At 43.0% G+C, this 22,009-nt stretch overlaps 1 protein-coding gene across 1 annotated transcript in view; it reads right to left on the reverse strand.

Annotated features, from left to right (window-relative positions):
- The window catches only part of tbc1d14 (TBC1 domain family, member 14), a 59,362-nt gene that overhangs the window by 14,395 nt on the left and 22,958 nt on the right, over window positions 1-22,009 (reverse strand). The window contains exons 4-7 of the mRNA XM_034676238.1: window positions 5,272-5,396; window positions 3,156-3,238; window positions 2,953-3,070; window positions 1,342-1,448 (exon numbers count right to left, since the gene is read on the reverse strand). Coding sequence (XP_034532129.1) covers window positions 1,342-1,448; window positions 2,953-3,070; window positions 3,156-3,238; window positions 5,272-5,396 — 433 coding nt within the window. The remainder of the gene's footprint in view (window positions 1-1,341; window positions 1,449-2,952; window positions 3,071-3,155; window positions 3,239-5,271; window positions 5,397-22,009) is intronic.

Raw genomic sequence — 22,009 nt, forward strand, 5'->3', positions numbered from 1 at the left:
TACAAGTGGGACAAAATATCAAGCAACAAAAAAAAGAAAATGTCAATTTTGGAACTTACTCACATCATGATTAACGTGTATCCACAGGCAGCCCAAATGTATGTTTCATAGCTTCTCATTTTTTTCCTTACTTAGAAGTGAATCTCCATTGTCACCTCCGAATGTGTCCTTTACTGCATATTATTTACTCTGATGTTAAGTCTGTTTTGTTGCTGCAGCATTTTTAAGGTGAGTTTTAGTGTCTTCAAAAGTGCCAATTAATAAAAGATTTATTATAATCATTGTTCATAAAATAAAGAACAAATTTGACTCTGTTGTGATCTGATCCACAACAATAAGAAGCTGTTTCGTGAACTTTTATCTGACGTACTTTGATCAGAAGCCGTTACACTCCGTGTTACCGATGACAGACATGAGAAACTTGAAAAGTTTTGGTTTCGTTTTAAGTCTTTAAAATATGTGAAATATAAAAAGTGTCCAAGTTTAAATAACTCACCCTTTAACCACAGCATGGCATGTAACAGTAGCAGCACTAACAGCCTCAGCACTGGTAGGATATTTAGCATTACATTTAAAGTTAGCAGTAGCTTTAGCGACAGTAATAAAATGACTTTAGGAAAGATGAGCGAATCTGCTACTGAAGAGCAGTAACTGAAAGAGGAACGGGCTTCGTGCGTGTGTGTGCATGTGTGTATGCATGTGCATGTGTGTGCATGTGTGTATGCATGTGCGTGTGTGTGTGTATGTGGGTGCGTGTGCGTGTGTGTGTGTGTGTGTGTGTAATAATGCATAGTTCTGTGCTCCATTTAAAAGGCTGAGCAGTACAAAGCAGAGTGAGCCAGCTCAGCAGTCAGCCAGCAAGAGCTTATCTGTGAGCAGCCCTGAGGAGCTTTAGCAGAGCAATTTGAAGTTGGTGCGTACATACCAAGTCTGTGTGTGTGTGTGTGTGTACGTGTGTGTGCGTGTGCGCTAGAGTGCGTGTCTCCAGAGCTCATTGAAATGCGGCACGCTCCCTCATGTACTGTGGGAAATCAGTGGACCATGCTTCTTCTTAAATGGAGACACTCTTTCTTCCTCTTTTATTTATCTCACAGCCGTTCATTTCTAATTATCAATTACAGAAACACTGAGACTAATTACTACATGTACCTGAGTGTGTCAGTGTGTGTTAGAGTGTGTGTGTGCTGTCCTGTTGAATAAATTCCAACTCATAACACATGACCTACTCATCTTATATATCAAATCACACACACAGCCACACAGCCCCACGCACACGCACACGCACACGCACACACACACACACACACACACACACACACACACACACACACAGCCACATACCATGTGTTATGTTGAGGTCGTTGCCCACGGCCAGGCTCCAGACTTTCCCTCTGACGCTGGGCGGGATGCCCTGCCACCAGAGGTCTCTGACCCGTCGTGTCGTACACCTGCAGGAAGGTAACACACACAGTTTAGAGCATTAGAGGAAACTTGAATCTGCAGTCACACCCTGGAACCTTTAATTCAGGATTACTCCGGTGTACGGCTGCAACCAACGACTGTTCTGTTAGTCGACTAATCATCGAAAACTTTACCGATTAATCGTCCAATCAGGTCATGAATTAACAGCTGTAATGTCACTATCAGCACTCTTTTAACTCTCAACATCCCTTCAAAACATTATTATTACCCGGCTCTCTCACTGATCTCCCGGCTGGGTAAGATGCTTGATTCTGATTGGTCAAAACCCCTTGACAACGCTTATTAACTTTCACTAACATGAGCAACACCAGAGTCAAACTGATAACACGTCATGTCAAATCAATCCACGGAAAAGAGTTCAGACACGTTTAGCTTCTGTTTGTTGACACCATCGACCGTAAGGTGAGGTAAAACCGTTAGCTTCTGTTAGCATCAGAACAATGTGGCTAACACGTTAGCTCTGGTTAGCATGCTAAATCTGCAGGCTAACGGACATTTTCATCTTGGATCCTGTCCATCAATATGATGAAGGAGCGGAGCAGGTGAGAGAAACTTTAGGTTAGAGATCTCTCCAAAGAAAGTTAAACCATGAGCGGTGGTGATGATAGTAGCAGGGTTCAAAGTAGAGACATTAGTTTATTTTTAAAGGTGTGTGAACCACAGAGCTCAGAGAAGAAGGAGAGCTGAATGAGGACAGTTTCATGTTCAATCCACTAACAGGCAGATAAGAATCCATCACCATGAAACGATAACTGACGAGGAATCACTGGGACTATTTAAAAAAACTGTAAACATAAATCCTTTAGATCAATAAAATGATCTTTTAATCAATGTTTTTTATGAATGTGTTTGTCTTTGAAGTTTACTTAAAGTCATACTCTGCTTGGTTTTAGACACAACTTGTGTTAAAGTAGGATCAGGAGGGATGATTTGGACGTTAGAAGTTGTGGGAAACTGTTTCGTTTACCTCTCACGCTCTGTTCACTGTGTTGCGCATGCATGTTTGAGCTAAAGTCAGTTCCAGCAAAACATATAAAATCCCCTCCCAGGATGAAAAACCCTTGCAATAACAGAGATTCCCACCATGCCAACGAGAGCCCCTGCCATCGTGAAACGCTTGTTTATTTGCAATCACTCATTTTCATTCGGAGTACATGCATGTCCGAGTGTGTGTGCATGTGGTGAACTAACTCCTCCTGCAGTGAGTAAGACTGCTATGATTTTGTGACGACGGCCTTGTCAATCATATTAACTCAACACGGTGGAGTTAGTCTCATGCAGTCAAACAGGTTGTTCGGTTAATCTCTGAGCTGCTGTTGCAGGAAGAAATCACTCCTGTCTTGTTGCTGATGCATTTCACACTGAAGTACCGTCTTCATATACTTTGGGTGTAAATGACTCACTGCTGCAAAAGAAAGAGATTTTCAGGGACTCATTTGTGCATGTGTGAAAGGGTCTGATCAAGCTTACACTGTGCTCCAGTTGGGTAAGATCTCCACGGTCCAGGTCTGTGCGGCCGTGCCGATGCTTTCCTCGAGTTTACAGCGATCCTCCAGCTGCTTCTTCCTCTTCTGAGCCTCCTTCAACTCTGCAGAGCGGAGAGAGGAGCGAGAGGTTAACAGAGGACAGGAGACAGGCTGAAGATACTCTGATTATTATTAACACCTCCTCACCTCTCTTCTTGGCCTGGGCCACCATCTCTTCATACTGCTGTCTGTGTTTCTGCGCCTCCTCGGCTGGCTTCGCGGGCAGATTACTGTAACACACACAAATACAGATGCAGAGAAAGGGTTAAAGGATGTTTGTTCTCTGAGCTTACATTATTCATGGTGAGCGAGCTTGTGAGGCATAACGAGAGGAGGACATCACAGGCAGAGGAGCAGGAGCTCATTTAGTTCTCTCTATACTGTACTGCAGAGGTCTCCAAACACAGGGCTGCACAGAACTAATTAACCGTTTCTTTCATTTATCACTCTGTAGGGTGTTTTATTCTGAAAAATAAAGAAGGAGGAGGAGTCTTACACCTCCTAGAAAAGAAAAGCTGAAAAGCATGATTGAAATGACTCTGGTTAAAATCATATAGAATATCCTGAGATCACTACCAATGCACTTCCAACAACCTGTATCTTTGCGGAGCGAGGTTTTCTGCAGCTGCAACCAGAATCAAATGACGGAGTAGGGGACATGAGGAACAAACTTCAGGTGTCCCCGTCTCTCGTCACCCTGAGATGTGACTGTGTTGCTGCAGAGAAACAAGCTCAGAGCTCCTTCTGATCCTGCAATACAAAGTACTATGTTTTTGTCTGATGCGTGCAGAGATTTAATGACGAACCAACCCAAGACGAACAAGCCTGCTGATAGAAAGTCTGCCAGAAGTTTTTTTGAAGGTCATATCTAATAGTAATAATTGATAGGACTTATAAAGCACTTTTCCGGGTACTCAAAGTCGCTTTACATAAGGTATCTATGTTTTGTTGATTATTTTGAAAATTTTAAAGATGATCTTTTAATTTAATTTTATATCATTTTAAAGGACAGCAAAAAAGAGACAGAATGTGGGGAGAAGAGAGGGGGAGAGACATGCATCAAGGGGGATCTGCAACTGATGCGTTAAGGACTGAATGGGCACCTGTGTTTTTAAAAAGGAAACTTACTTACCTTTTTAATCTGGCTTTAAGTTTAAATTTTTTATATCTAAAAAAAAATGTTATGTGTATTTTGTTTTATTCAAATTTAACTGGTTTTAACTGATTTTTCAAACATATTTCTTGAACTGTTTTACTCTACTGGTTTTAATTATTTCTTTACATATTTTTCTTAATACAACACATTTATGTTTAGTATTTATCTATTTCTATATTTACTTATTTATTTTTGTGGTTTTAATTGATTTTGGTTTGATTGGTTTTACTTTTTAATTATTTTATTGAAATTAATTTTAAATTATTTATATTTTTTAATTCATTTCTGTCCATTTATCCTTTTTTGCTCTCTTTGGTTGTGAAGCACTTTGGACTGCATTGTTTTGTGTATGAACGGTGCTTTATAAATAAAATGTTCTGTTTATTTATTTGCTTTATTTTATTTTTTTATTTTTCTGTAAAGCAACTTTGAGTACAAAGAAAAGCGCTGTACAAATCCTATCAATTATTAATTATTATTATTCAGGTATCCTGTTGTGTTGAATCGAGTTGCTCTATCAGGTGAGCTAAACCAAAAACCTGTTTTAATATTTAAGAAGTTTTTTATTCATAATAACTGCACATGTTAGACAAAGTTGCAAGAAAATGTTGTTCTGGGTTGTTTCATTAAAGGCACATTTCACCTGAATGAAATGTTTGCTCAGACGATTCTCCAGCAGGGGGAGACAGCAAAGAGGGAAACAGACTGGAGGTTACACACAGCACAACTTTAGCAGAGAGAGAAATGAACCTTCTTGTTCTCTGGCTGCAAACATGCGACTGTTTCCTCTCTGTGTGTCAGCAGGAGAGGTTCTTATACAGACTCAGAATGCTAAAGAGGCAGTGCAGGGAAGCCAGGCTGAATGATGGCCATTAAACTTTCAGCAGCTCTTCTCTCTCACCCTCTAACGAGCAGACGCAGAGAGAGCTGGAACAATACTGAATGGAGTCTAATGAGCGGGCGGAGCAACTGATAAAGAAGGAATGAAGGATGGAGATACAACAGACGAAGCTTTATCGTCTGATAGTAAACTCCACAAACCAAACATCTGAGCAGTGTGTGTGTGTGTGTGTGTGTGTGTGTGTCACTGTGTGTGTGTTTACATACGCAGGTCTGTCCTCCAGTATAAGCGCGGTGGTGGAGAGCGGCTCAAAGTCCAGGTTCTTCCTCACACTCTTCCTGGGAGAAGTCGGGTTGCCGGGTCCAGCTCTGCCACTCTTTGTTTCATATTCCTGAAAAACACAAAAACAAAACTCAGTTATCACACGGGAACTTTAGGAAGTGGATTTTATTCAAGCATTATGAGGAAAACATCCTGCTTCAGACTTTGTTTAGTTTGGATTCAGTGCAGGAAAAAAGAGCGCTGAGACATTTGCAAACATACAAAGTGGAGAGGAGTATGCATCATGCTGCAGAGCCACAGACTAGGGAACAATGTGTTCTAACTTATGATGAAAAACTGATGTCAGTGTCTGTGAAATGTGAACAAATCTAAAGAAAGACGACTTGTGAGTGAATATTTGAAGGGACTACTGGTGTTCACAAACCTCGGGGCAGGAATCTAAATTGTGCAGGAAGCTCTGACATCTTTAACTGAACGAGCAACTTTTGTATGTGGGAGCTTTTTTGCACAACCCTTTTTTAAATCCTGCCTTCAGTTTCACTTCCTTGAACGTGCATCTTGTTTTGTGTCACTTAAAAACCTGAGCCCTCTTTGTTTTTACATATTTTGGAGTCTTTATGACTTACAGGTACAAAAAGTTTCAATAGTGCTCTTCTAAGAGAAGCTGACTGTAAGGTCTGTCAGAGACTGTAGACTGAGCAAAACATGAGCTCAGTCTTAGGAGACGTCACCTGCTGGTTTCTGAAGAGGTGTTTTGAAGCCTAACGATGGCAGCTGATTAGTTGGAGATGCTGGATCGACCGAACTTTAGGTCAACACAAGCGGCAACCTCAAGTCTCAAAATATGAAGCCCATGCAGCCCATAAACTGCAGTTCATCGAGGGTCCACTGAGGCTGGCACGAGAAACACCAGAAACCCCATACACACCCATTCAAAGAGGACGATCTTTACACCAGAAATAAACATGTTTACAGCCTGGTTCAAAAAACGGCTTGGGTCTACGTCGCTTACATCGGCACACACTGTACAGGGGTACATTTTTCAAACGTAACGGTTCAGAAGATGTTAAGATTACGAGTTTTTGCTCAAATAAGGACATGACTGACTTTACTGACAGGTGGGAACACTGTAGCTGCTGGCTAGGAGGCTCAAACCCCGCCTCTTTACGTCACACTAAGTTTGGTTGAGTTCAGCATAACCAATATGGCTTCCACCGAAAATTGACTTCAAAACAGCGCTCAGCCTGCAGTGTGGTACGGGTCAGAGACTGTGTTCTTAGTATGTCGTTATTAGAGGTTGATTCACAGAATTATCATTTAGACCACAGAACAAACACCAAACATAAACATCCAAGTGTAGAAACACCTAAGGCCTCACATTAACTCTTAAATAACCTGATGGAGGTGTGACGCTGCTCTTTTGGCCTATGAGTATTTGCCAGCTGAAGTCTAATGACTCTGCTGCACCTCTGGGAGCGTTTAACAGACCTGCAGAATTAGGAGGCCATGTGACTGGTTAGAGTTCAGGCCTCAGAGCAGTTTAACAAAAGGTCAACTCTCAGCTGACTAACAGGTTGAGTGTGTTCTGTGTGCGCTCGCAGCTCTGAGGTTCAGACCTGGAGTCAGCTTCAGGGAGCTGGAGGAGCTCACAGGGTTCAGAGGAGACACTTCACTGCTAAATAGTTAATTAGGAAGTTACTGTAAATAGGGCAAGTGCAATACGAGCACACACACACCCCGGCGTGTGTGCAGAGAGGCCTCCAGTGTGTGTTAATAATGCAGAATGCAGGAACTCTGTGCTGCTGCCACACGGATGTCCACACTCACCAGCACAGGCCACGTACAGAGGAGAGGATCTATGAGTGTGTGTGTGTGTGTGTGTGTGTGTGTGTGTGTGTGTGTGTGTGTGTGTGTGTGTGTGTGTGTGTGAGTGCACAGCTGCTGTGTTATTAATCTGCAGTTGTGTTCCCGCCTGCTGCAGCAGAGTCGTTCTATCAGGCCTCAGGGACGAATAAAGGTAATTGAATCAGATTGAATTTGGTGCTTGAAGAGGAGGGCAGGACATCACCGAACACAGAGTGAGCAGAGGGACAGAAAGCAACAAAAATCCAGCATGAATTAAAGATAACAGCAGAAACCTTGAAATACAGAGCTGTGTAGTGAGAGACGTTTTTGTTCAAGGTTAATAAAGATTCCATAAAACAAAAGAGAAATCAGAGGCAGCTGCTGGAAGCTCTCTGAGCCTGCTCTAAGATTAAAGTTACAGTCAGTGAAAAAGGTGAATGTTCTGATTTTTAGCGTATCGTTTAATATTTTTAGTTTGAAACACAGTAGAATATGCACTTACTTACACACCTGCTGAGAGATCAGATCTGTTTATATCTAGCTTAGCTTCATAAATAAACCAATAGATGTAGCAGCTAACCGATCATCTTCAGGGACCCATTCTAAGTTCTGCTGCGTAAATTAAGAAAGGGATAATATTTGGTTGGCAGGTTGTTATGGGAAAAAGAATCCCGACAGGGTGATACAAGACCCCGACTCAAAGAGGATTGATTCTTAACTGCCTGTCGTGATGGATTGAACATGAAACTGTCCTCATTCAGCTCTCCTTCTTCTCTGAGCTCTGTGGTTCACACACCTTTAAAAATAAACTAATGTCACAACTTTGAACCCTGCTGCTATCATCACCACCGCTCATGGTTTAACTTTCTTTGTAGAGATCTCTAACCTAAAGTGTCTCTCACCTGCTCCGCACCTTGATCATATTGATGGACAGGATCCAATATGAAAGCATCCTTAGCCTGCTGATTTAGCATGCTAACCAAAGCTAACGTTTTAGCCACATTGTTTTGATGCTAACGGAAGCTAACAGTTTTACCTCACCTTAAGATCTATGGTGTCAACAAGCAGAAGCTAAATGTGTCTGAACTCTTTTCAGCAGATTGATTCGACATGACGTGTGATCACTTTGACTCTGGTGTTGCTCATGTTAGTGAAAGTTAATAACCGTTGTCAAGGGGTTTTGACCAATCAGAATCAAGCTTCTTACACAACCGGAAGATCAGTAAGAGAGCCGGGTAATAAGACGTGTTAGTTGATGCAACATAATCTGTGCAATTATGCTTGTGTGCTTTGCAAGAATGTTGCCGAAAGTTCACGTTACTCCCATGGACAGACTCAGATTGTTACTTTAAGTGTTTGACGACATTTACAGGAACATCTCTGCAGAAATTGCCATACCAGCCTTTACTTCACACACCTCGAAGCAAAAAGACCTTCATGACTTTATCGCACAGGACGTGGGTTTGTGTGTTTGTATTGTTCTAAAAAGATAAAAAAGAAGCTAACAGATTGAGGCAGTGGTGGTAAAGTTGATGTTTTTGTCAATGAAGTTTGGTTGCTTTCAGCAGAACAATATGATGGCTGTTTTTGGTTTTAAAAACATTTAAATAAATGTCAGCTCCTGCGAGGATCCTTCCTGAAACGTCGGACACTTCGAATAAAAATTTGAGCTCATCAGTGACAAACAAACACTAACATTAGAGATAGTTTGATAAGAACCTGTTTTTGGCTGCCAGTTAAACAATCTACTTTAGCAATCCCAAAACATTTTCATTTCATCAACTTAAAATATACAACATAATGATGAAGAGAACACAACCTTAAACTGCAATGAATTGACTTTGACAGCATGGACAAAAGATCTGTGCAGCTTTTGCACTTTCTAAACCTTCGCAAAAGAGACTTACTAAGCACACACAAAGGGTTAAATGCACCATAAACCATGCTGTGGACAGATAGCATCTATGTGCACTGGTCTTGTATGCATACATTTCAATGAGCCACACATTCATTCAGGGCAAAAGAGTCTCTTTCTATGCAATGAGCCTTGTTTCTAAAAATAAAACATTCCGACACAGTTACAGTGACATCTTTGGTGTCTTCTAAAAGTTGGTAGAAACTCTCCTGCAGCAAAAGATTCAACTCTGGATAGCCCCAAAACTCCATATCTGCATATAAAGTCTGTTAACATTCATTTATCATTTTTACAATCAGGGGTTAAATAAGTCTGGGGCTACCTGACAGTAAGAGCTGGCTCAGGTTTGGACCAGTTCTTAGTTATGCTGCTATAAGCTTAGATTGCTGGGGGAACTGGCGCACTGACACACTGGGTTCCTATCTCACCCCCTTCCCCCCAACCCCCCCCATCACTTACTTTAACTCCACCTGTCCCATTAAAGTTACTAACCATAGACCTTTCTGGAGTCTCTGAGCTCCCTTGTCTCGTACGTTCCTCTGAGCTGCTGTAGACGTCCTCAGATGGGCTGGACTCCAGCGGCAACAGCTACTACTACTCGTCTCATCACTATCGCAGCTCCTTCTATCTCTTTTTCTCCTCTATCCCTCTTTCCAGACCCAAGTCAGTCGAGGCAGATGTGTGTCTAACATAAGTCTGGTCCTGCCTGAGGTTTCTGCCTGTTCATCCTCGCCACTGTAACTAGCTAAATACTGCGAGGTGCAATGCTCATGGTGGATTAAGGGGGAGTACGACTGAGTCTTATCCTGTCTTAGTGTTGGGTCTCTGTTCATAATTTGACATAGAGTGGTCTACCCCGGCTCTGTTTGTAAAAGCGTGTAAACGTTTGTTGTGATTTGGCGCTATACAAATAAAGACTGATTGATTGATTGATCTGAGGTTCAAGGCTAAACCGCTGCACACACAGGCTGTACCTCGCTAACTCACTCCAAAAAGTGAACTGTCTGACTCTGAAATCCATGTCACATCCGTCATGACTCAACTCCACAATAAACTGATAAGAAGCGTCCCCTCCTCATCCAGCTCATCATCTTTATATGGGACAGACTCGAGCGTTGTCAGGATGAGAGCGCACAGCAAAGCACGACAAAGAAGGAAGTGGTGACGCTGACAGCTCGGATGCAAAACAAGAGCAAACTGCACAGAGCTGCAGAACTCTGCAGGTGTTTTTGTGCTTGAGTGCCATCAGGGCAAAATGCTTTGTGAATTACACCCCTGAGGATGGATCGGTGTTCCAAAGTTATGTTCAAGACAATACAGCGGCTGACTTCATTAACTTTTCCCCACCTGCTCATCATTTAGACTCCAAAACATGTAAAACAGGGTGCAACTTTAAGAAACTTCCCTTGTTTGTGCCAAAAGTAAAAACATCAGTCATGAGTATTCACAATTCTTGTCTTGCAAACACTCGAGAAAGGTCACGGGAAAAATAAAAAGGGTTGCCACATTTCAAGTCGCCACAGGAAACCGTCTCATTATCACGTAGAAAAGAAGCTGCTTCGGTGCAAACAAGATGAAAGAAAAGAAATCAGAGGAGCAGCAATGTATAAGAAGTGTGAGGAGATGCGGATGCCTTTAGGAGCTCGGGGGATTGGTTATCTGGGGAGAGGTAAGTGATGAAGGGGGGATGAGTGAGGCCGGGAGTTCAGAGTGCTAATGGAAAACTGTTCCTCCACAGCTGGAGAGAGGAGTGGACTCAGCCTGCAGATGAGAGTGGAGCTGCACAGTGGGGGGGAGAGACCACTTTTATTTGTCGCTCTTCTTCTTCTGTGGTGGAGGTTTTAAAGGCTGATGAAACGACATTTTACTGACATTTAATTTCAAGTGTACAAAAGCTGACGCGCAAACAAAGCTGGAGAAGAGAAGCTCCTCGTGGATGAGTAGCATTTACGACATGAGCTCAAATACTTGAGTAAACAAAGACTGACGTTTGTGTTTGTGGAACAGAAACGTTGTGGTTTATTTGTTTAGCTTAATACAGCGAGTGAGTCTACAGACGGCGGCTCTTTGAGAGACATTCAAGACTCCCTTCTGTGCAGACTCTTGGTTCTTACTTGTTGCTTTTCAAGGTGCGATATTAACCCCCTCGTCTGCAATGTGTAAAACACGTAAGCTTAGACAGGACTGCCACCAGGTTCGTCTCCGGTCCGTCTCCGATCTGCTGCGGTCCGGCTCTGTGCTCTCTCATCCGTCAACACCCACCGGTTGCGTTTTCAGAGCACAGCACGGAGCAGGACCGCCAGACAGCTGGAGTCATGTGACCAAGATTTTCCCGTGGTAAGTACTGAATCAAGGATTGTTTTATTCTGAAAATTAACCGGATGTTTTCATTTTTGTTTTGGTGCCTGACTTCCTGTCCCGCTTCATCTGCTCTGTTGAGATTGATGCATCGTGCTACGGCAAAAATAGAAATCTTGTGTATCTGATCGGTTTCGATCCGGATCAGAGACGCAGCTGGAACGCAACAGAGCGGATCCTGTGGAAGTTAACATATTGACTAGAATAGAAACCAGATCTGTGTCCGGTCACAGCACTGGATCTGATAGGTTTCTGTTCTAGTCAATATGTTAACTTCCACTGGATTCGCTCCGTTGCCTTCTGGCTGCACCTCTGATCCGGCAGGTTGGAGCCCTCCAGATCAGATTCACAAGACTTCTATTTTTTGCAGGATGCCGGAGCACGATGCATCAATCTCAACAGAGCAGATGGAGCGGGACAGGAAGTCAGGCACCAAAACAAAATGAAAACATCTGGTTAATCCAGGACGGCGCCATGTCCTCACAGCTCCTCAACAAAAGAATGGCTTACCATGCTTCTCATTTTTTCTCAAAGCAAGAAGTCTGTAGAAAAACGGATAAGGAGGAGTCGACACATCTTTGATGTCTGACTTTGTTTGTGTCACAGCCGAGTGTTGAGGGCTGATAAATGTTACCTTACGTGATGGTGGAAGAATGTTACAGCCTCTTTCTAGAGTGTCATCTGTTGTGCTGCAATTTCACCACATGCCCAGTATACTTTGAAGAAAAACACTCAAACTAGATTTTAAACTAAGAGCAGGAATATAAGTATTAAAACACTCTGTGTTATCACCAGATCGTATTTCACTTAACTACAACAACAAACCGTCATGATGAGCGGAGCCAGGCCTGGAGTCAACAGGTCAGAGGTTTTCAGAGGACCAGAAAGACAACATGGATGAGGTGAAGCTCATCATGAAGGCAGAAACCATTCATTCAGTATTAACTTTGGAGAATCCTTGATCTTAAGACTACAGCTGTCTGAAAACACAGCCAGTGAGTGTTAACGGCTGAGAGAGCTTGGAGCCAAACCACAGCAGAGTGATGACGGATCAGACTTGGATCTGGTGTACAGCGTCACTTAGGATCCATCAAATGAGTTCACAGAACTCTGCCAGATCACTGGTTGTTTCTGGAAAGTTAACGATGCAGCTTAGAGAGCTTTAGTGTCCAATATCTGTCATTAAACAGGTATCACCATCAGCAGCTTTGTCCTCCTGTAAGCCTCTCTTTTATCGACTGTCGTCTTAAATCCTGAACAGCGAGAATGTTCGATATCTTTGTGCAGCTCAGGTGAGTTATGTAAGAGGGAATCAGGTAATACAAGCCGTCAAAGTCCCAAACTGGAATCCTCCCCGGCTTTGAATCAGGGATAAATTACCCTGGAAATCTTGCACACACACACACCTCTGTGCAGCTTCACACGTATCCTGTTTTGTGTTTCACCTTGTTGGTAACACCTGCAGAGCTGTTGAACTGATGCCAGATTTTCCCGACTTTGCACCCCCCCTCCTCTCCTCTCTTCCTCTTCTGTCTCTGCAGTATCCGTCCGCTCTCAGGGTGCAGAGCTCTCACTATCCTCTTTAATCGACCTGCAGCTGTTCCTCGGGGCTGACGCTGTCTTTAATAATCCGAGCAGCGGTGCAGTGACAAACCCAGTGAGCCGTTCTCAAAGTGAGAACATTATTTTGTTAAATGTTTTTTCTTTGTGCAGGAATCAAGTGTGTCTGATATTTGTTTGATCCGATAACAGCTCATCACAGATGTTCGAGTGCATAAAACATGTTTTTTTTAATTATGATGCAGAACAAGATGTCAGGAAGATGTAAAACGAGAGCCCTCAGATTTTTTGCCCTGGCACAACTTTCTGAAAAAACATAATCGTTGGGAGTGTACTTCGACAAAGTTATTCTTGTCTTTTTTTATGAGGGTATAAATAAACTCTGGAGCATGAACGATGCATGTCTGCCTCCTGTTTTACAAAAGTGAAGCCATAACATCCTTTGACATCTTGCAAACTTTGAGCCAAAAGATGACCTAACATGGATCTGGTGGAAGTTCCCTTAACATGATCAGAATAAAGCTACTGGAATGGATGAAATCTAGAAATCAGGTTGTTTAAAGGATAAAAAATGTAGTTAAAATCTTGACCTCAGATCTTTTGAGTCAAAATTTGGATAACCTAAGCCTCTGATACATGAACCCAAACCATCGCCCCAGATTGGGATAAACTGATCCAGATGCTAAGGAGGATGGATTTCAGGAACAAAACCTTTCTGTAGGTCAAACAAGATGACATTATACAATGATATTGACACTAAAGAGAATCTTTTGTTGGTGATTTCTTCCTATAAATCATGGGACTCCTGCTCTCACTACAATGAGGCAACGTGACTCCCTCTGTGTGTTTGGTTTGTAATTCTGAGGAACCAGCTCTGTCACGGTGGCGTTCGGTAAAGTCCTCCAGTTTCCTGTTAGTGATGTAAGAGCTCTCTGAGTGCACTGACTGACAGGCTGGCTGCTAATGGTCTATCTGATATTAAACTATGGATGCTAGGTAGCAAGGCGATGAGACACGAGTCTGATTCATATAATGTGGCTCAAAAAAAGTCAAACACTTTAAAGAATGTTCCCTCAGTGAGTGAGTTGGTTGGTAAATTGGTACTTCTGCATGAAATCTGCATTAAAACACTACTTGTTTTCTCCATGAAGCGAGCTGTGGGATGTAAAGCCAAAGCGGTGTGCTTAGTCTCATTCCACTGCATGCCAAACTCAGCTTTACAGTGGAAACAGCTCCGGGCCACCCCAAAGAGTTTCCACAACCCCTCAAGCTCAGAATCCAGAGTGGCATCTGTGGAGTTTGCAGAGTGCAGGTATATTTGTCAGGTTCACTAACATGATCCATCCATCAAGGGACCATTATGTACAGTAATACAGTGTGATTAAACAACTCGAGCATCAGCCAGGAATTAATTTAAGCACCTTTGCAAAAGAACAGCTGTTAACTTTGAATCTCTAAGTGACGCTTTAGTGCTCGCTGCTTCCATCGATTCACCAAAATATCTGGAGAGGTTTTCATTCAAACTTAAACTGAAGCAGAATAAAACACAGAGAAATGTTTGTCAAATGAACTTCAGCAGGTAGAGATGTCAGGGATGCTTCAAGCTGAATTGCCTTTTCCTAACATGACTCTTGTTATATTTACCAGGAGTTCAATAATTCCCAAACACCTCCGTTTAAAAATAGTAACAATAACTGATGAAGCTATTTAACTTGATGAAGCTTTGGGATCTGTGCACTGAGCTGCTGTTGAAACCATGTAGTTAAAAACAAAGGCCACAAAGTTACTAACCATAGACCTTTCTGGAGTCCCTGAGCTCCCTTGTCTCGTAGGTTCCTCTGCTGTGGACGTCTCTCTCTCTCTTCATCTCCCTCTATCCCTCTCTCCAACACGGTCTCAGCAGATGTGTGTCTAACATGAGTCCGGTCCTGCTGGAGGTTTCTGCCTGTTAAAGGAAGTTTGTCCTTGCCACTGTAACTTGCTAAATGCTGCAAAGTGCTCTGCTCATGGTGGATTATGATGAGATCAGACTGAGTCCTGTCTGTAAGATGGGACTGGATCTTATCCTGTCTTGATGTTGGGTCTTTGTTAATAATAGAACAGAGTACGGTCTAGACCTGCTCTGTTTGGAAAGAGTCTTCAGGTAACATGTCTTATGATTTGGTACTATATAAATAAAGATTGATTGAACTTGCTCGTCTGCGTAAGGATTACTAGCTGGTCAAACTAATCATTAGCTGTAGTGCAGCCAGCCGCCACCAGTGGGGGCTGTCACTTCGGTTCATGGCTACTGCTACACTGCTGTAGCACCTGGATGTAAACGAGCACAGTGTGGTTATGGCGATATTTTAGAAACTAGGCTGGAGCAAGGAGTTACTGGTACATGTGGATGTTAACCTGCAAGGAGGATTGAAGGGTGGTGGTGCTAGCTCTGCTAATGGGAGCCACACTCTGCAGACCAATTTGAATTGTTTTCCCTGTAGACTCTGTGATCATGCTTTGAAGTAGATGGGCTTAATATTTAACTCTAAGTGTTTTTTTTAAACTTAGACTAGTCAGAATATAAGTTTTGGGGCACCGTTGGCCTAGCGGTTTAAGAGTGTGCCCCATATCCAGAGGCTACAGGTTCGACTCCCGGCCTCTACATTTCCTGTGGCTCTCTAGTTTTCCTTTCCAATAGAATAGAAGTCTGAGATTAGTCTATTCCAAATATCGCGACCAAAAACACAAATACATAAAAAAACATAAATCTTCAGCTGACAGTCGTACCATATGGAAAATCTAATAAAAGTGAAACTAACAAGGTGAAATATGTGTCTTATGTAGGCTGTTGAAAAAATCTGGCGGCGTCATCGATTGCAACAACAGATTAAACTTCATGAGACATCTGGGGCACTGGTGGCCTAACGGTAAAAGCGCCCCACATACAGAGGCAAGGCAAGGCAAAACTTCATGAGACATCTTTCATGTCCTTTAAGACAAAATTCTGGGTCAACACAACCCAGCCGTATTCTCAGGAGTCATTAAGATCCCTACACAAGCATGGATAGACGCATTTCACACGCAGGACCGAGTGCAATGATGCATTCAGGTACTTAAATTCATTTCAGTGTTACAATTCTGCAAACCATCTGGAAACATCCTGCGTAGCGTTTGACGTCCAATCAGGATGTCTCCAGCTGTCCTGTGAGACAGTAACCTCATCATGGACGACATCCACTGAATGTAGGCCGAGCAGCCGCTTCAGCCACACATTTATCATCTCTGGTTACTCAAAGTAACAAAAAACTGTTAGTGACACCCGTTTCAGATCTGATACGAAGCTGCTGAGTTAATTAAATACACACAAATGCATTTTATACGATGATTTCATTTGTGCAAGGTGGCAAACTATTACAGTCACCACATGGGCACCTTGTGGTTCCACTGTGGTTATCTGGCAGCTTTGCTTAAGCAAAATGAAGAAAATGAACCTCAGATTGAACCTGGAGCTCACAACACTCCAGTTTTTGAACTGTCTGTTAAACGAGCTGTCTCTTTAACTGCTGCAGAGATATCAGGAGGAGGAAATCCCCTGACATGCTTCAAAAAGCCAAAATAGAAAAGAGATAGAGCAACAAAAGCACGTGCGGCAGTGTGACAGCACTAAGTTGGACGAGTTACATGCAAACAAGATGTGTCCCAGTTAGAAATGAATCCGTCTTCATCTTATAAGAGACATCCTCGCTATCATCAACCTGGCACGAAGCACCAACCTACAACGAGGTGAAAGAGGCGACTACATGAAACCCGAGGCGTCCTCTTCCTCTACTGCCTCTCTTTCACGCTCTGACTACCGATGCCCTCTGATTCTGCCAGACGAGGACAGAGACAGTGGGTCACCCGCTTTCCAAATGCTCACTCACCATGAACGCTGCCGTTCCTTACAGACCAGCAGTCCTCCAGTGGGATGGGGGGGGGGTTGTTTCCAGAACCTTAGCCTAGCGTCATTGCTGCTCCTGAGGGCTCACTCCTGGCAACCGTGCACCCAGGAGTGAGAACGCAGCGAGGAGGAGGAGGTGAAAAAGGAGGGCAGAGGGACAGACAGGCTGCCGACAGAGAGACACACCCCGCATTGGAAACGATGCAGCAGCAGCAGAAGCATGATACCCCTCTATCACCTCCACCCTCTTCTCTCTCTCTCTCTCTGAGCAGTGACGCTACTCTGAGCTGCTCTGCATCAGGTCTGTCTCTGCTGCTCCGTGTGTGTGTGTGTGTGTGTGTGTGTGAGTGTGTGTGTGTGTGTGTGTGTGTGTGTGTGTGTGTGTGTGTGTGTGTGTGTGTGTGTGTGTGTGTGTGTGTGTGTGTGTGTGTGTGTGTTTGTGTGTGTGTGTGTGTGTGTGTGTCAGCAAATCAGCACTGCTGTGTGTTATTAGTCACCATCCCTGCACTGAAAGAGGCTCTGCGCTCTGCTGAGTCCTGGCAGCCTTTCTAATCAACCTCAGAGTAACGGATCAGGTTTCAGCTGCTCAGCTTTCTGCTCTCTGATTCGAGTCGGGCTGAAAAGGCAGCTGATGAAAGGAGGGACACATCGTTGGTCTCGCTTATTAGAGAAGACTCAGGGTGGATTTAGAGGATGCATGACAAAAACAACAGATAAAGGAAATGTGTAAGGAAAAATATCTCTCTTACATCCAGGTTAGTGATCTCCAGAGGGGGAGATTACGACAAAAAGAATCCACAGAGGGTGAAAATGGCAAAAATCGGTGTAGGACTCTGCTGCATTTATAGAGGGAATTAAAAGTTGAAAAAAATCAGTCTTTCCTGAGCCACTTCCAGGATATTACACGTTATAACGTTTGCATTTTTGCAACGAATAAAACATAAGGGAAAGTCTAGACAGCTCAATAACCGTACATGTCTAGAAACACTTAATGCATTTATACAGACAGATAAAGTTATTACTGTGTTGGAACTGAATCAGTGTTTCTTTTCCCTTTCTTTTTTATATTTTTATTTATTTATCCATTTTCTAAAAGATATATTTTGGCATTTTCACCTTTAATTAAGTAGATAGTGGTGGAAATGTTGTCGAGGTCTATAACCTCTGTACATGGGGCACACAGATAAATCGCTAGGCCAACAATGCCTCTTGCCTTTTTTCAATTTTTATTTAATGTGGTGTAATTTTGGCCAAGAGAACCCCTCCTCCAGACACTACAGAAGCGGCTCTTTCTTGTAGACAAGTACCAAAGTTACCGGAAACCACATACACACCCATTCAAAAAAGACAATCTTTACAGCAGAAATAAACATGTTTACAGCCTGGTACAAAAAACAAGTGTAGTATGGATAGCTCATTTCTTGATCGGCACACACTGTACAGAGGAAGATTTTTTTCATAACACAGCAATTTCAAAGATATTAAGATTACGAGTTTTCCATAATGAGTGGAACAGCTGACTCAACTGACAGACGGGAACACTGTTGCTGTTGGCTAGGAGGCTTCAACCCCGCCTCTTTACCTCACACTAGCTCGACAGAAGTTAGGTTGAGTTCATCCCGCCGACGATTGGCTTCAAAACAGCGCTTCAGAAACAGATAGGTGACGTCACGGCTACTACGTCCATTATTTATACAGTCTATGGTCTGGAACCGTTTTGTTTTTTTCTGGATTAGGGCCAAAACCACAAATAACTGGTCCCTGAATGGACCTTGGAAAGGGATTAATGAGATCGCCAGGAATTGGTGATTAAAATCTTGGTAACACTAGCCACACGTTAGATGATTTTAAGCCAGATTTGCCAAACCGTCAATCTTGGATGTGACCTGATTTGGGGCAACCGATTATTCGTCCAAATTATCATCAAGTGTTTGATGTAAATACGACTATTTTCTGCTCCTGACGTCTTCCAGAGCCTCCCTGATCTGTAATTGTATATCAATCAGGTTTAATATTTACGATTCCAGGTTGGACTGCCTCCGATGGACTACCTGCAACAACCAATGAGAGGAGCAGACTGGGAGGCGTCATATACCAGATGTTGTGTTCTTTTACAGCTTACGAGCATGACAGCGGATGTAAACACTGACGTCCTAGACCAGCTTGTTGTGTTATTTACCCAGATTATTTTCCTTGTTTTTGTTGCTGCATGACAGAACACACAGCAGACGACGGCAATCGCTCTCCATGTTCAGAAGTCACGTTTGATCACGTAAGCTTCTTTGAGATCTCACGTGTGTGCAATCATTACCACAAACGTTTAGTGTGTGGTCTAGCGGTCTTACGGAATCGTCTGTTTTTAAATCGGGTAAGATCTAAGAGTTGTCTCGTGTGGAGCTAGCTTAAGTAATTTCAGTTTAACATAAGGTTTGGCAGTGGGACCCTAACCAAGCCCCTGATGATGACCTTTCTCCAAGAGACCGAGGATTTCAGCAGCTAGTATTTGGATCAGTATCCTGAGTCTACTCATCAGGGACACAAGTTCGACCACGGACGGATGAACTTCTGACGTTAGAGTTGGAAGCTGCGACTCGATGCAGCAGAAAAGAGATTTCAGTAAGTTAGAATATTAAAATATGCAGCTTGCACACTGAATCTTTTCAGCCGTCAGGAGCAGGTTATTATCATACATCCCTAATAATGTCTATAATGTGAGAGGTTGTTATCAAGCTCAGCTAGAATAAAGATCTTAATTTAATCACTTTGAGATAATAAATACCTTCAAAATTCAACACTAATCTCACAAGTTCAGGCACAATTCAAGCAAAAACTTCTTCAAATCTCTCATTTTTGTCAGTCTAGAGGGCTTTAAATGACTCCACATTAAAATTCAAGCTCCTGCTGGGATTATTATCCAGATTTAATTCAACATCCCGCTCACTGCGACATATCTGGGCTGACAGAGTGTGATTTAGACGCTCAGCAGGTCACAAAACTTCCTACTTAATTACTTTTACAGCCTAGGCCCCCAAATATACTCGAGTACCCAGACTCACAGCAACACAAAACTTGATTCACAGCGTTCCTCAGTGAGGGAAAGGCTGCAGGTGGAAATAGCGCACACTTTGTCCCCGTAGCAGCCGAACAATGACCCGAGCAGATAAAGCTTTCCACACACACAAACAGGTTTACAGAGCGCCTCTCGACTGCAGCGTCAGAGACAAGACAAAGGGTTGAAAGCCGAGCCGTGTTAGCTGACTCCTGAGGTCTGATATGAGGTTACAAGCGCACACGAGATGGACTTAAGATGTTAAGCACATGTGGGTGTGTGCGTGTTTGTTCCTTCACCCACACTTGTGTAGGTGACGGTATGTCGATCCTGAGGGTATGAATTCAAACCAACAACAAGAACAAGATATTCAACATAACAAGCGTTTTGGAGCCAGAGTGCGACATGTGTGAAGAGCTGATTTGTGACCGTTTGAGCTGCACAAAGAGCACAGACTGAGGGTCGGTGGGAGCACAATAACAGGTTTCCACTGGCTCTAATTACAGGCTGCCATCTTGTTCTTTGGTTTATTTTACCAGCAGGGAGCTGTCGTGCTCTTTCATCAGGATCATTTTCCTCCCCTCTTTCTATACCGTGGTGGGAAAACATAAGAGTGATCAAACACCAGCTGCTATTACACAAAGTGCTCTCAAAGACCTTGACATTTTGAGTTTCAGCTCACTGAGCAACACAAACACTGCATCACATGCTCGGGGCATGTTGCTGCTTCACAAAGCTCACAGTCTGAGCTACAAGAAGGTACCACTGTTGTGTTCAAAATGCTTACAGAGACAGCCAAAGGGTGAGTCAATCATTCAGCTGATATGGATCAAAGCATCTTAATAAGGTCAGAATTATTTTGTTTTCCATCTTGAGCGACTGCAAAACTTCATTGTAACACCTGTGCAGCTGCAAAGACTGCAAGATACTCTTGAAAGTAGTCCTAGTGCTGCTTTTGGTAGTTCAAACTTGACAGCATCAAGGTCCTCCATGTTGTCTCCATGCCACTGTTGTGATCAATACCATGTGGCGTTTAGGTGAGGGTATAAAATCCCAGACTGCCTGAAAAAACGTTACTATAAACAGGTTTTCTATTTGAGAGCAGGCCTTTATTTGTCAAAGCTGCACCAGACTACTATAAAGGACCCTGCTTTTGATGGGGGGCTAAGAATGTGAGTAGAGTATTGAGATTTGAAGTAGTTGACCAGAATCCTGATGACCCATTCTGGGAAATCAGGGCAAGCGATTATCAATCAATCAATCTTTATTTATACAGTGCCAAATCACAACAAACATTATCCTCAGACTCTTTCCAAACAGAGCAGGTCTAGACCGTACTCTATGTATTATTAACAAAGACCCAACATCAAAACCAGATAAGATCCAGTCCCATCTTACAGACAGGACTCAGTCTGATCTCATCTTAATCATGAGCAGAGCACTTTGCAGCATTTAGCAAGTTACAGTGGCAAGGACAAACTTCCTTTAACAGGCAGAAACCTCCAGCAGGACCAGACTCATGTTAGACACACATCTGCTGAGACCGTGATGGAGAGAGAGATAGAGGGAGATGAAGAGAGAGAGAGAGAGAGAGAGAGAGAGAGAGAGAGAGAGAGAGAGAGAGAGAGAGAGAGAGAGAGAGAGAGAGAGAGAGAGAGAGAGAGAGAGAGAGAGAGAGAGAGAGAGAGAGAGAGAGAGAGAGAGAGAGAGAGAGAGAGAGAGAGAGAGAGAGAGAGAGAGAGAGAGAGAGAGAGAGAGAGAGATGATAGTGGTGACTATCAAGACATCTTTCTTTACAAGTTATATTTCTAATTCTATATTCTTGTGTTTATATTTATTTAGTTTATTTGGGAGGACAGGAAACAAGGAAGGGGGCAGCAGATTGGATTCAAACCCTGTCTACCAATGAGGACTGCAGCCTCTATACATGGGGCGAGCAGTAGGCCATACTGGCGCCATCAATATCATGATTTCTGGACAAGTTTATGGGTGGGACTTATATCGAGACAGCAATATATCATCCTCCTGACCCGGTGCTTTAAATAGGTTGACTCACTACATCACAACTTTATG

Source organism: Notolabrus celidotus, chromosome 23 (genome assembly GCF_009762535.1).
Source record: "Notolabrus celidotus isolate fNotCel1 chromosome 23, fNotCel1.pri, whole genome shotgun sequence".
Lineage (NCBI taxonomy): Eukaryota > Metazoa > Chordata > Actinopteri > Labriformes > Labridae > Notolabrus > Notolabrus celidotus.